This window comes from Vidua macroura, chromosome 5 (assembly GCF_024509145.1).
Source record: "Vidua macroura isolate BioBank_ID:100142 chromosome 5, ASM2450914v1, whole genome shotgun sequence".
Taxonomy (NCBI): Eukaryota; Metazoa; Chordata; class Aves; order Passeriformes; family Viduidae; genus Vidua; species Vidua macroura.
The window spans coordinates 50,000,078-50,013,510 of NC_071575.1; the positions used below are offsets into that span (position 1 = coordinate 50,000,078).

General features: G+C 40.3%; 1 protein-coding gene across 6 annotated transcripts in view; it reads right to left on the reverse strand.

Moving 5' to 3' along the window:
* Positions 1–6,396: 6,396 nt before the first annotated feature.
* Positions 6,397–13,433, reverse strand: part of ANKRD26 (ankyrin repeat domain containing 26) — a 49,532-nt gene continuing 42,495 nt past the window's right edge. For 3 of the 6 annotated variants that reach the window (XM_053978153.1, XM_053978154.1, XM_053978151.1), the window contains 2 exons: positions 10,375–10,420; positions 7,796–9,314 (listed from right to left, as the gene is read on the reverse strand). In XM_053978153.1, coding sequence (XP_053834128.1) covers positions 9,193–9,314; positions 10,375–10,420 — 168 coding nt within the window. In that variant the 3' untranslated portion in view covers positions 7,796–9,192. Of the gene's footprint in view, positions 7,735–7,795; positions 9,315–10,374; positions 10,421–13,433 lie in introns of those variants that run through there. The other 3 variants (XR_008437220.1, XR_008437219.1, XM_053978152.1) reach the window with 3 other exon arrangements.

Consider the following 13,433-nt stretch of genomic DNA (forward strand, 5'->3'; position numbering starts at 1 on the left):
CTTTCATTGAATTTCTTTTGGGATTTCATGCTGTATAATTTCACTGGGAAATGCAATCAGTATCAGTGATGGTCCTGATACTGTTTATATATACCTTGTTCTTAAAATAAGATCTCATTCCTAAAGGTAAACCAAGGTTTTTCATTTTAACCCAGGATTATTTGAAGGTAGATGTGTGGCTGTATGTAGAAAACTTTTTGTAGGTTTTTTTTTTTGTATATGTGTAGTGTAGAAAGGAAGAATGTTAAAAGCTTTCACAGTCAAATTAATGACTTATGCACATAATACTTTTGTTTTGTGGTGTCAGACCTCTTTGCTTCCCAAGACTCTACTGGAGGTGCAGGAGTTTGCAGTGCCTTAATCCTTGCAGAAAAACAGGAGAAACAGACTTTTGAGCACAAACGAGAAACCCAAATGCATACATTTATTTGAAGCCCATTAAATTGTAGACCAACTCATTCTGTCTTAACCTTTCAGCAGCTGTTGTGTTGCTCAAAATTTGGGTAAGATCTAGAGAAAGAGAATTGTGTTTGCTAATGTGTAACCATTGTCTTACAATGTAGTTTAGAAGACACAGATGTACCTTAGGTTGGTAAATTATTTATTTTGAAAGAAATTTGCCTTAATATTGAATATAAGGATCCCGTGTAACAATGATCACATACAGACCATCTTATACATCAGCCACAGCCAAGCTAAGTGGGACAAGCTCTGTGCAGCATAGTGTGTTTAGGGCCATATCAACATGAAGTCTGTACTCTTGAACAAAGTTGTTTTTGTTATTCTCCAGTGTTGCACAGGCCCAGTATTTTTCTCCTGTATATATATGTGCTGTGAAAACAAGCAAAAAAGGAATTTTAATGTGCATATTAGGTGGTTTTATACTGATTTTAATATTAAGTGGGATTTGGTACTTTTCATTGCAAGTTCACTGTTTGGAAACCAAATACATTGAAATGAAAATACTTGTTTTCCATAAAACGTGTCCTTCAATTCTTGTGGCTTCCACCTTGTTTTCTAAGATTGTTCTTGGTGGAGCATGTGAAGCCCAGCAAACTCTTTTTGGCCTTTATCCATCTTGTGATCTAGTAATGTGTTGTGTTCTGTCCACATTTCTTCTGGGAACTGCTGAGCAGACATTGAATAAGTCAAATTAGGGTTTTCTTGTGATTACCAGAAGTCAGTACTAACTGGCTATAATTGATTATATCAAGAGAATCAGTTTCATTAAGCAGTAACAAAAAAGCCTTTTTGCTACTGAAATGCTGATACCTGCGGAAGAGAAAAGAAAGTATAGGAACTGAATTGTACTGATAAAGAAAAAGCAGGTTATTAAATTAGGTATTTTAGAGCTCAGCAAAAAGCGCAGAGGCAAAGAGTGGAGTCAGGATGAGCAGATTTTTAATGCACTACTTATTGTTAGATGTATTAGGAGAGTTATAGTTGGATTAGATACTTCTAGTAGTGCTGGAAAGTTATGGAAATACGTTGTCTTATAGTTGAAAAATCATGTTTGAAGATTAATCATGGAATTGGAGACCATCTACCATTTGCCATGGTGAAGGGATCAAAGCCAGGAGACCTAGTCAGAAGGGATTTCTTAAAATCAAATGTAGGACTTAATAATTCTTTTTAAAATTTTAAAATGCAATTAAAGCTTTGTGAACTTTCAGGGAGTCTGACCTATAGTGGCTAACTAGGTACCTGTAATTATATGGTGCAGAGAAGTCACTCAGTAAAACAATATTTAATGTATGAAGTTGAACTATAACCAGTCTGTCATTGTTTTCATAAATGAAGAAAGATGGGAAAAATCAATGCAATTGAAACCACAAAGTGGACATAGACTGATGGCCTAGTATTAGTAATTCTGAAGAAAGTTAGAGTGTTAGTCCCCAGAGGAAGAGTGGGCTGGAAGCTCAGCACATGTAAAGCCTGTGTATGTGTCTTCACACTAGGGGAACTCTGCAGTCAGTGTTGCAAGCACAGTGAAGGTAGTAAAAAGGTGTAACAGAACAAATAAAGTAGAGCTGAATTTTTGAGAGGAAAACTCAATTCCTCAGGTGCTGAAGAGGTATGAAAGAGGACTGGGTGGAATGAGAAAAGAGCACCTGAGATAATAGTTCTGTGTTGAGAAGGGGTATATTGCTCACTGTGTGCCAGCTGGCTGGGTTGAAGGTTCTTCTGTTTAACACTGCTTGCAGAGATGTAGCAAAGCAAATTTCTCCTGGGAGATAAGTGGTATTGTCTGCAAAAAGCCTTTGCTTTATTCTTCCTGGAGGGAAAAGTACTCAACAAAAAAAGAGTAACTCTCTTTCTGGAACTGAAGGTGCTCCCTAAGAGTTCTGACTGCTAGTGCCTTATGACTGTCAGCTGGTTCCATGGGGTATATGAAGAGCACTCCTGAGATCATGAATATTTTTTTTCCTGAAACTGTCTTCCTGCAATGAGCCTAGATTAAAGATTCAGTAAATAACAGGTGAAAATCCAGTGAGTCCTTGCAGAGTAATAAACATACTATACAAAAATGAGAAGGGCAGAGAAAGGTGATACTAAGGCCAAAAGGAAGTAGTGCTGAATTGGAGTTAATTGTTATATGCCATTAAATTTCCTGCATTGTCATAGTTTGGTTACTTCCTCCTTTTGTTTGTTAATAGAGATCTTGGAGTGAAAGGACAACTCTTGACTAGTGGAAAAATCCTCCAGTGAAATGAATGAGCTGGTTTATATAGAGATTAAGTAAATTAATTTGGTGTGCATGAAGAAATACAGAAACTACCTTCTGTGGTCCAAGGGCAATTTCTCTAACTGCAATCCATGTTAAATTTACCTCCCTGTCCCTTTCACATACTTGCAATCAAAATGCTTCAAATATTGCGTCGCCTACAAGCGGGTTACTGGCTGTACTGGATTGAAAGAACATGGATACTGTTTTGAGGATGTAATCCAACAGTGGACAATTTCTGTACAACTTGACCTTTGCTATCAACTACAGCCTGTTGTCCTTAGCCGTGGAGGTAGTGTTTATTCTTCAATCCATTTTATAATAAACAGCTGAAATACATATTGGGCACTCAGTGATAGAGCAGAAGATGAAGTGCAGGACTATGGTATTTATCTCATGGCCATTGCCATACTACTTTCATAGCAGATGTAGTGGGTCTGTGCATCTGAGTAGGTGCTTTGTACCTGTGGCAATATAATTCCACCAATTAGCCTCTGCTGCATGCTGCTGCACTCCACTAAGAATTTAATTCTGCTGATTAATACAGCAATTATCCTTAAATACCAGGGTTGTGTTCTCCATGCATTGGTATGAAAGGATTTAATTTATTCCATTGATAACATGACAAATACTAGGTCATGTGCTGTTGCTCCTTTAGGAATTAAATTACAATGACCACAAAGGCACTTCTCAAGGAGAAGCCTCAGTTGAAGAGACTTTGAAACTGCGAATGTGAGTTATGCCAGTTAGAATACCAAGGTGTGTCTGCTAGTTATATTTGATCTATGATATGTTTGTGACACCTGTGTATGCTACTCTACTAATTTTTACTAATGGATTCTTATTTCTGCTTTCCAGTTGAGAGAACTGCAGCTTATTGATAAGAATAATGAAAATAATTTGGTGGATTAAGTGGAACTTGCAGTAGCCAGAAATACTATGTCGTATCAATTAGTTTTAGCTTCTCTGTTGCTTAAATAATAAGGCATTATAACATCCAATATCAGGCAGGTATTCATGGACAAATACGTATGAAACCCAGATGTGCCAAAAGTTCAAGATCCTTGAGGTGAGGGAGGGAAAACTTGTACGAGACCTAGGTTAAAAAACATGACAGAAGATAGTAAAGAGCCAGGTATTTGTTCTGGAAATCCTGTTCCTGATAACCTCTCTCAGCATGCTATGTTTTGCTTGAGGGTCCTTTTCAGGGGCCTTTTTTTCTGTAATTTTTACAGTAATGGCAGAAATTATGGTATTTCTTACATCAGTAGCATTTTCCCTGAAGGAAATAAAAGCTCCACTGACGCAGGTGAAAATCAAAGCTGAAAACACAATAGCATTCAAACTTTTGCCAAAACCTGCTTACTAGCCCTAAAAGCAGGACTTATCTACTTGTTAATGTTCCTTCCTGGAGCATTGCAGCACGTTCCAAGGGGCTCTGGAACTTGCTTGGAACAATGTGCTGCTGCTGTTCAGCCTTACATCAGTAACAGTGCCACCGGATGCCAAAAAATTTCACTCAGTGCTCAACCTCTTTCCAGCTGCTTGCACTTTTAGATGAAAGGCTTTCATTACTTTAGGGAGGACAAGCACATGTGCATGTACTGCTTTTGTCTGCTAAAACCTCTTTAATGCCTTTCCTGCCATCTTGTTTTATACTCTAGGTTTATTTTATCTTTAGTGTTGAATCCAGCAGTGATAGTTACAGTGCTCTGTGTAGAAATGGGAGTCAAAATTATTCAGTGGAGAAATTGAAGAAGTTGGACCTGAAGTACTCTAATGCATAAAAAATAACTAGGATGGAAACCTGCTGAATGTGAACAAAGTTGGGCTTTACAGCAGTGGTCATTGTAGTGAAATTCTATTAAACACAGGTACAGTTATTGTATCTGTATAAATCATTCATCTTGTAAGAAATACTGAGAAATTGTGAGAAAACATTTTCTACTCAGAAATATTTTAAGGCACTGGAATTTTATATGGAAGCTTTCTATCCTAAAATGTTACTTTTAAATTATGGTTATTGCTTTGTATTTTTGTGCTTAAATTTTTGGTGATTCTCACTTGTGTCATTTTCAGACTTCAGCTCAGTTTATGATGCAGATGGAAACCTGTATGCACATAAATGCTGCCATGCAAATTGGCCAGAGCTGCTGGTGGTGTATGGCTGGGATCTGCAGCATTCACATTGATGAACATGTGTGTGATGTAGAGACCTTGGATACAGGGGACAGGTTGTCAAGCTTGTATTCAAAGCAGTGTGCACGCAAAGGACCAAGAAAAAACATGCAGCAATAAACCCCCTAGCTATCTATAATTGTTTCAAATTTGGTTTGTAGCATTTCCAATTAATAAAACCATTTCTTGCCAACTACCACATAAATACCACCTCATCTGTACCATTTCATGCATACAGACCAAAGGTACAGTTCTGTGTTGCACTGAGTTACAAGACTGAACAGAAGCCAAAGCAGGAAGTGATTATGGCTAAGGAGCTGATGCTGATTGAAAATGTGTGATGCTGTGGAGGAAATGTCAGACAATAGAACCTCAGTCAGTTTGGAAACAGATTTAAAAACCAGCACATTAGGATGTAAACAGTCAATAGGACTGGGGCCAGCCTTTCTCCTAACAATCACATCATTAGCAGTAGGAGCGTGCAGAACGATTTCCATGATTAAAGTGCAAGCGCAAAATCCATGAACGTGTGCTCATCAATGCTGAACGGAAACAGCCTTCTTGCTTTTTGCTGTGTTTCTTCTACAGGTTGTCCTAACTCATCCTGGATACAAGAGTCAGGCGTAAGTGCAGTCTAAATCTAGGAAGTGCAAATAGTCAAGGACTTTGAAAAGAAAGGCTTAACATTATTTTATGTAACTGTAATAAGGTAGGATCACTCTGGAATTGTGCTTCTGATTTTCAATACAGCTTCAGTGAAAAGTCATCAGCTCACATTCAATTAAAATTGTCAGGATCCAAGTGGAAACAGTCTCTGATAAGAAATGGAACAGAACGATTGTTATAATTTAAGTGATGATCATTATGTGGGTCAAGGGGACAGCTTCCTGATTTGTCTAGAGACTAGTTTAACTTCTTGCATAATTCATAACATCTATGAAGTAGTTTTGAGTTTTATGCTGCAACTTCTGATTTCACCATTTTATGGAAGTCCAGCCAATGCAGAAAGGAGTAAGAAAGGCAAACATTAATATGTTTGTATGTATCCATTTCATTTATGGATAAGACATGTACAATGTTTTATAACTAAACTGTATGTGTCAGTATTTTTGAGTTTGGTTCTAATTCTGTGTTTCAACAGTAAAGTGCAGATGGCAGCAAAACGGCCCTTAGCTAAAAGGGAATTACCAGGCTACCGTACTGTTAATGCCACTCTTTAGCACACTGGTACGTCTGAGAAATGCCCTCCATCGTCTTGGGTCTTTAAGCAGCAGAGCATTAGTTATGGAAGTGCTGAAAGTACTGAGGTTCCCATGCTCTCTGCCATGGGCCACCTGAGCCTTAGTAATTTAATGAAGCAAGAAACTTCTAAGCTGACAAAACTTCTACCACAGGACACATTTGCATGGCCTCTGGCTCTTAAAATCTGACCAATTATTAAAATTATTAGAAACAAGCCTCTGCCTGACTAAAGGTGCAAGCGAGACCATATGCCAAAGGCATTAGTAGAGATTTTTATTTAACAGTAAATGTGAGGTAGAGAGAGATAGGAAAAAGACAGGTGGAGGAGGAGAGGGAGAGAAGGGTGAAAGAGAGACTGAGAACAGACTAAATATTGCAGCATTGGCTTTTGTTCTCCGCAGCTGCACGCAGCTCTTGGGAGCCCGGCTGTGGTGTAGCTTCCACGTGTTGCCGGGGTTTCTGCCGCAGGTTCCCGGACACGTCCTCCATGTCCCAGGCACGTGGGCTGGCCAGCCTCGGTTGCCGTGTGCTAGGGATCCGGTAAAGAAGTAAGGAATTGTCCATTTACTCCATGCTGGGCTGGAACGGTTTATTGGTCACGTGGCGCGGTTCGGTGGAAATGCGCGACCGCTTCCAGCACTCACATGGAGAAAATGGCGCCGGGGCTTGGATGGTGTAGGATTTTATGGGGGGGTGGGACAAGGTCCCTGGGCTAGTGGGGATGCGGGATCAGGGTGACTTGCGGGGAACTCTCTGGCCAGGGTGGGGAGTGGTCACAGGAGTGGCGGCAGGGACACTCCAGTGGCAGGCAGCCTCGGAGCGAGTAACTGCAGAGGGGGGAAACACAGGGGGTGCGTGGGATTACAGAACTTGGCTATCTAACATAAATTAAAAACCCCTAATCTAAACCCGAACCCCAGGATGCAACAAAATATCAGAAGTATCACCATAGGTTCCAATGACAGCCTGTTGGTTCTCTTACCTTGTTGGCGGTTGCAGTCCTGTTGCTGTGGTGGTTGCAGACTGTATCCATCAAGTGGGGAGGAAAAAGCCCAGGTCTATGGGGTTTATATTGGCTAAGGCTAGGTGGAAAGGCCCCTGTAATTCCCTTGGATGATGTAGTACTGGATCATGGGACATTTCATGACATCCAGTGACATCATCTAAGGTGCTGCAGATGTTGCTTACCCAGTATAGCTCAATTAATCATGGCCCATCAGCCAAGATAAATACCTTCATCCTATGGTACTTCAGAGGGGAGTTCTCACAGCTGAGCCATTATGTAAGGGAAGGTACTGGCATGGTAAGAAGGACTATCCCCACTTTGCAGGATTTGCCTCTTATCAGCCTCTTCCCTTATCTGGAAACCCCATTTGTAGCCTCATGTGCACACCCACCTGCAGCAGGGAGGCCACTCTGCATCACTGGCCAAGCACCCAGCTGATTGTTTGAGCCAGTCCAGTCTCTTGCAGCACCTGGGCAGTTACTGCAAATGGTCCAGTGTTTGAGTCATTCATCTGCAGCAGGTCAGTCTCTTACAGGGGGACAGGCAAGGTGCATCTGTGAGCACAGGAGAGCTCTGCAGAGTTCTATGAGCAGGGAAGGGGTGGAAAGCAGTGTCAAGAAGAGGAACAATAAAACAAAGCCATGTTCTAGACTACAAAGTTTATTAAATATCAAGTTCAATTAAATATAGTGTAATAGCTTCACAAAAATGTATTCATATAAAAAGGAAGAGTGTTACAGCAGCATTTAATGCTTTTCTCACTATCTGTTTACTCAAGTCTGTAAAATAGTGGGTAAAACCCTAAAATTCTTTCAGTCTTGATTCATCTCAGTACAGTCACTCTTAGTTTTCCAGAACTGGGACTTCATTCTTTACTCTGTTGGTGACTTTTGCAGATGGGAAATGACAACACACATCTTAATGAAAGACTGGTAACTCCCTGAAATAAGTAAAACTGCTTATATGGTTGCTATCAATTTTCCACCACATCTGGGCTACAGACACCGTATCATCAGCTGCTAGCAACAACAAAAAGATTGGGTATCCTATCACACAAGTTCTGTAGAGTACTGAGGAAAGTTGTTAATATTAACATTCCTTTTTTACCCCTCCCACTGGAAGTGTTTTCAGGTGTACCCTAAGTGTTTAAGCAAGAGCTGCAAAAGTCTGAAGCTGCAGCAATTTTTTAATACAGAAATCAACACCAATACCATGAGAGGTACTGAGTTTGAATACCCCTCATGATATTCAAGCGTATTGTGACTGTGGCTGATCATGAGGCCAGGTTGCCCATGGAGGCTTTGCAGTCTCCATTTCTGAAGTAATTAAAAAACCAACACAGACCTGGGAAACTAGCTAAAGGTGGTCCTCCTGGAGCAGGAGGGCTAGAACAAATAGCCTCCAGAGGTCCCTTCCAATCTCACTCATTCTGTGATACAAAATAAAAATACCAAAAAGACCATAAAACAAGTCTTGGCACTACTACACACTCACCGTCATTTTAAACTTAGGTTGCATAAAGTGACAACAATGTAAAGTGCCCTTTTCTCCAGCTTGAACACCACTTTAAGTTAATTAGCAGAACTTAGTCACTGCATCAGGATTGAAGCACTGGGCTCAAAGCACATCAAATGATGTCCTAAGCATTGAAATAATACTGGAGAACTTACAAACACATTGAGTGAACGGATTAAACAGAACAAAGGGAATGCTTTGTTAAAACACAGAACATGAATAATGCAACATAATGAAGCTACTGTAAGAGGAAACATTTCTGACAGTTTTGTCAAGCTCAAGAATCCAGATCAGTCAATCTGCTGGTCAGAAAAAAATGAATGTGGTTCTTACTGTGAGTGCAAAAGAAGCCAGCTATGCAGAAAAAACCCAACAGATGAGTGCACTGTGCTTGACATACATTTAATAGAATTTATACTCAGACTGCAATGAACAAGTTTTCACATCTGAACAGGGGAGAAGGGAAACCATAGATGTGCTTTCTATAAAAGCAAAAAATGTTCAGCGCCTTTCCACAGCATTTCACTCAAATCATGTAATTTTTGGTTAAAACATCACGGTACTCCTCTATTGCTCTGCAAAGGGGATCCTGGTCCACATGAAGATTTTTGGAAGATGCAGCACATCCAGTTTCAAGTTCAGCAGTGGCTGAGGGGAAAAGAGATGAGATTCCTTATGTTACTTCTACAGCAGACAGGGAGAAATAAGGCACTGTAAGAATCAAGAGTCTGCATAACTCGAGAGTCTGCAATCCTGAACAAGACTTTAAAATTTCCAAAGACACCTACTAAGGAAAGAGCTGGGCACAAAGGAAGAAACACATTTCGTGCACATTGCTCATCAGTCAACAGCATTTCTAAAGCTAGTGACAGACATTCCAGAGGCTACACAATGAACATCGTGCAGGACTAGCAGTGCTTCTTAATGTAGCCCGTGCAGAGCTCTTCAACCTGAAGTCTTTGCTTTCCTTTAACGTTCAAAGCTGTGCTTTATTGGAACACTGCAACTACATAGCTGCAGTCCCTGCAAAGCAGTGACTCTGGAGGACCAGCTATCATGAAGCAAGTAGATTTCCTCTTTGGATGCCTGGCCTCAAGTTACAGAGCCTGTTTTAGGCTCCATGTTGCAAGAATTGAACTCATGTTTGCCTAAGCACTACTGAACAATCTCTTCCTAAAGAAATGTTGCCTTTTATCCCTGATCATGTTCGTCTTACTTGTTCAAAACAAGACTGACTGCAACACCTAAGCTACAAAGATGACAAACCATGAATCATAGCAAGAAAAATCCAGATCTAACAGTAGAGAATATGTATGGTATGGTTCAGTACTGAATGCAACCCATGAACAGGGAAAAAAGGGATGGCTGAAGTCTATAAAGATCTATAAAAAATCTGGGGCCTTCTCTGATGTTTTTGCTGGAGATTAACTCTAGTGAATAGCAACTTCATCTTAAGTCAAGTGTTTCTGAGTGGAGCAGTGGGTGAATTTTCTTTTTGCTTGTTTTCTCCTAAGCAAGTGTGTAACATTCTATGTAAAATTTTGGGAAGCAGGTATTTTTCACATTCAAGTCTAAACTGGAGAGCTTGCAAAAAAAAAAAATCGCTGTTCTTAGCAGAATAAGTTGAAAATAATGGCTTGAAAGCTGTCAAGACTTAAAAACAATCACTTTTTTCCTTAATAACCTTACAAATGTAATTACACATTACCTTCTTTCAGTTCCTTAGTGATTTTTTCATCCAGTTCCTGTCGTACCTAGAATTATACATTAAATATACAGTTAAGACATCATATGACCTGCTAAAACTCCTAAAACATTCTTATACCCCACAGACAACGAGATAAAATCTAAAAATATCATCCCAAGTAGAGATGATGGCCTGTGATGGCCAAGAAGATGCTGAAGGCCCTGGACCACATGAGCTTTGTGGAAAGGCTGAGAGAGCTGTGACTGCTTCTTTCCTGGAGCAGACAAAGCTCGGGTGACCTTGTCTATGTGTATTACTTACCAGGGGGGTGGAATAACAGAGATGGAGCCAAACTCTTCTCAGTGGTACCAAAAGAACAACTCCCCCCAAACCTTAAATTTTTTTCAAGTGTGGAAATAAAGCCAACACATGTATTTCTCTGAAAAGGAAGGAAAAGGCCTTTGAATGAAAACACACCTCTGAGGACTGACAATGTCTCCACTGTCCTCCTGGCTCCTCTGGAGAAGGCATGAAGTACCAAGGCTTCAACAACAGGCCCTAATGAGGCCTGAACAATAGGCCCAGAGTCAAAGTTGACCTTATATGAACCTTCCAACCAAATCTTATCTATATATATCTGCTCATTAACAAAGTATTGTTATATGTGTGCATTTATTGGCAGAACATGTATTTACCTTTCCACACCTAGAAACTAGATGAGGCCACATCTGGCCTAACCAAGGGGGTATAGGATCAAAGACTACTCCCTTGGTTCCTCCTCGAGCCCTGGCCAGGCTTTGGGAAAAAGCCAACAGAATGAAATTACACATTATGTCAGATTGTTTGTTTAACAGTATAAAAGCTGGGCTATTTTCACAGTCAAGTTGGGGGAGCCTGGTGGCATGAAAGGTGGATGTACCACAGGAGTTCCCAGTTACCTTGGTTCTCCATTCCTTCACTGTGACACCTTCCCCTGACAGCTGAGGTATCTCAGACTTGGATTATGGCAAAGTACTGGAGTAATTGGTGATGTATCTTTCTTTATCACTATAGGCATTCTTTCGTAGTAATCATTAGGTTATCCTTTAGCTTATCCTTTATATTCTTAAATATAAAGCTTAGCTTAGCTTATCCTTTAAGCTTAGCCTATCCTTTATATTCTTTGCTAATGATTATATGCTTTGCTTAGCTTAGCATATCCTTCCAGAATTCTCTGCAGTTTTACATTATAGTAAATTCCACTACTCCTCAAGCCGGTGTCTGTGTCCTGAGCAGGTACCTCTCACTGCTTAGCTCTTCAGGCAGTAACATATGGGGTCACTTGCAGTGACCATCTCAGTAATTCTGTTTCAGGAGGTGATGTTGACTTACTACTTACCCATGGAGCTTCTTGAGCACAGAGTATGCTGGATCCTCTAATACACCATGAGATGATACTCAGGATCTAGGAACTCAACTGCAATACTGCTACTACACACACAACTGCTGTTGCTACCCAGAACTTTCTGACTGCCAGAGAAGGCAAGGGTGGTAAAGAGCCTTCTTCTCTAGTTTAACCAAGTTCCATCATAAGAGGTGAAATCCATACATACGGTGCCATCTTACAGAAGCTGAACTACCACAGAAGCCATAACTTCGCAAAGACATAAAGCACAGAACTACTCAGCAGCAAGTCGGTCTTTTACTCAAGTAAAACCAGCAACTTCAAAGTGTCTCCAGGTTTAGGCCAATGTGAAGGCATCAGTAAGTTTGAATCAAAACCTAGCAGCATAAATAACCAAAACATTTGCAATAGCACCCAAGGTTAAACAGTATGGGCTACAAACCTTGTCACATATCTGGCTGCAGAGAAGAGAGAGATTTTTGATTAAGGGTCTGAAGAAGAAAGAAAAACAGCCTTAAGTTCAAAGGTCTTCAGTGAGACACAAGAACATGGCCTACATGTAAGGAAAAAAGCTCACAACAGAAAGATCACTAAAATACAAGAAGGCATTTGGAAAATGAAACCAGAAAAGGAACAGAAGTTGAGAGAGCGTAGGGAGCTGACATTCCCTTTCTCACATTATGTAGGGAAACTGGTTTCATAAATCCACCAATTCACACTGGTTGCAGCTAGCAGAGTTCACTATTCTTTTCCATGTCAAGACACCCACATTCATTTGCAGCAGCTTTTGGCACAGCTGTTAGGATGGAAGCTTGACAGTTTGTAAATATAACAAGTGGCCTTGAGTCCCAAAATCTTCTTGAAATACTTGCAGCAGACATTCCCTGCCTTGAGCTATGTACTACATTTCCAAAGTCTGGTACACAGACCACTAACAGTACTTCCTACTCAAGACTCAGAGAGGGAAGACCAGGTTTTAAGACTTCCCTGAATACACTGAACATTGAGGTACTTGAGGCTACAGGTGGTGCCATGACAGTCTCAGTTGCTCCCTAATTGGTGATTTCAGGAAGACTTATCACAACAGAATGTGCAGCTCACTTTAGTATGAAGGCAGATAAATTCACAGCAGGAAATCTGAGTCCCAGACACCACCCTTCTGCTTTCATTGAGAGAAATCTGGCATGCTGATATTTCCATCTTTCTCTTAAAAGACCCTGGTTGAAATAGTAAGAAATAGGTAAGTTTTCTGTGGGTATAGCAGTTATTTGACTCACCCTTATTCAAGGAAGAAAACTTCAGAGTTTGATACAATATTAGAGCTCAAAGGGAATCCTAAGAAGACAATCTGTGTATAGTGAGAGTGAATTATTCTCAGCTCCTCTGGTGACAACAACCATAGGTTTTGATCAAGAGCAGAGAGAACTTCAGGGGACAAAACCTACCAACAAAACTGCACTAGGAAGGAAAAATGTTAGTATCAAAGAAAGCCCCCAAATTAAGAAAAAAATACTGGACATCAGTAATTGAAAACTGGGAAAACGTCATACATAATTGTTCAACAACTTCCTTGAGAGTATGCTCAAAGCTGTGAGACACACATGCTCTGGCAAGAAATTCTGTGAGTGCTCTTGAAGTCAGGACACCATGAGGGAACAGTATCACCATTCACAGATCTAATGCAGACTTGTCTTGG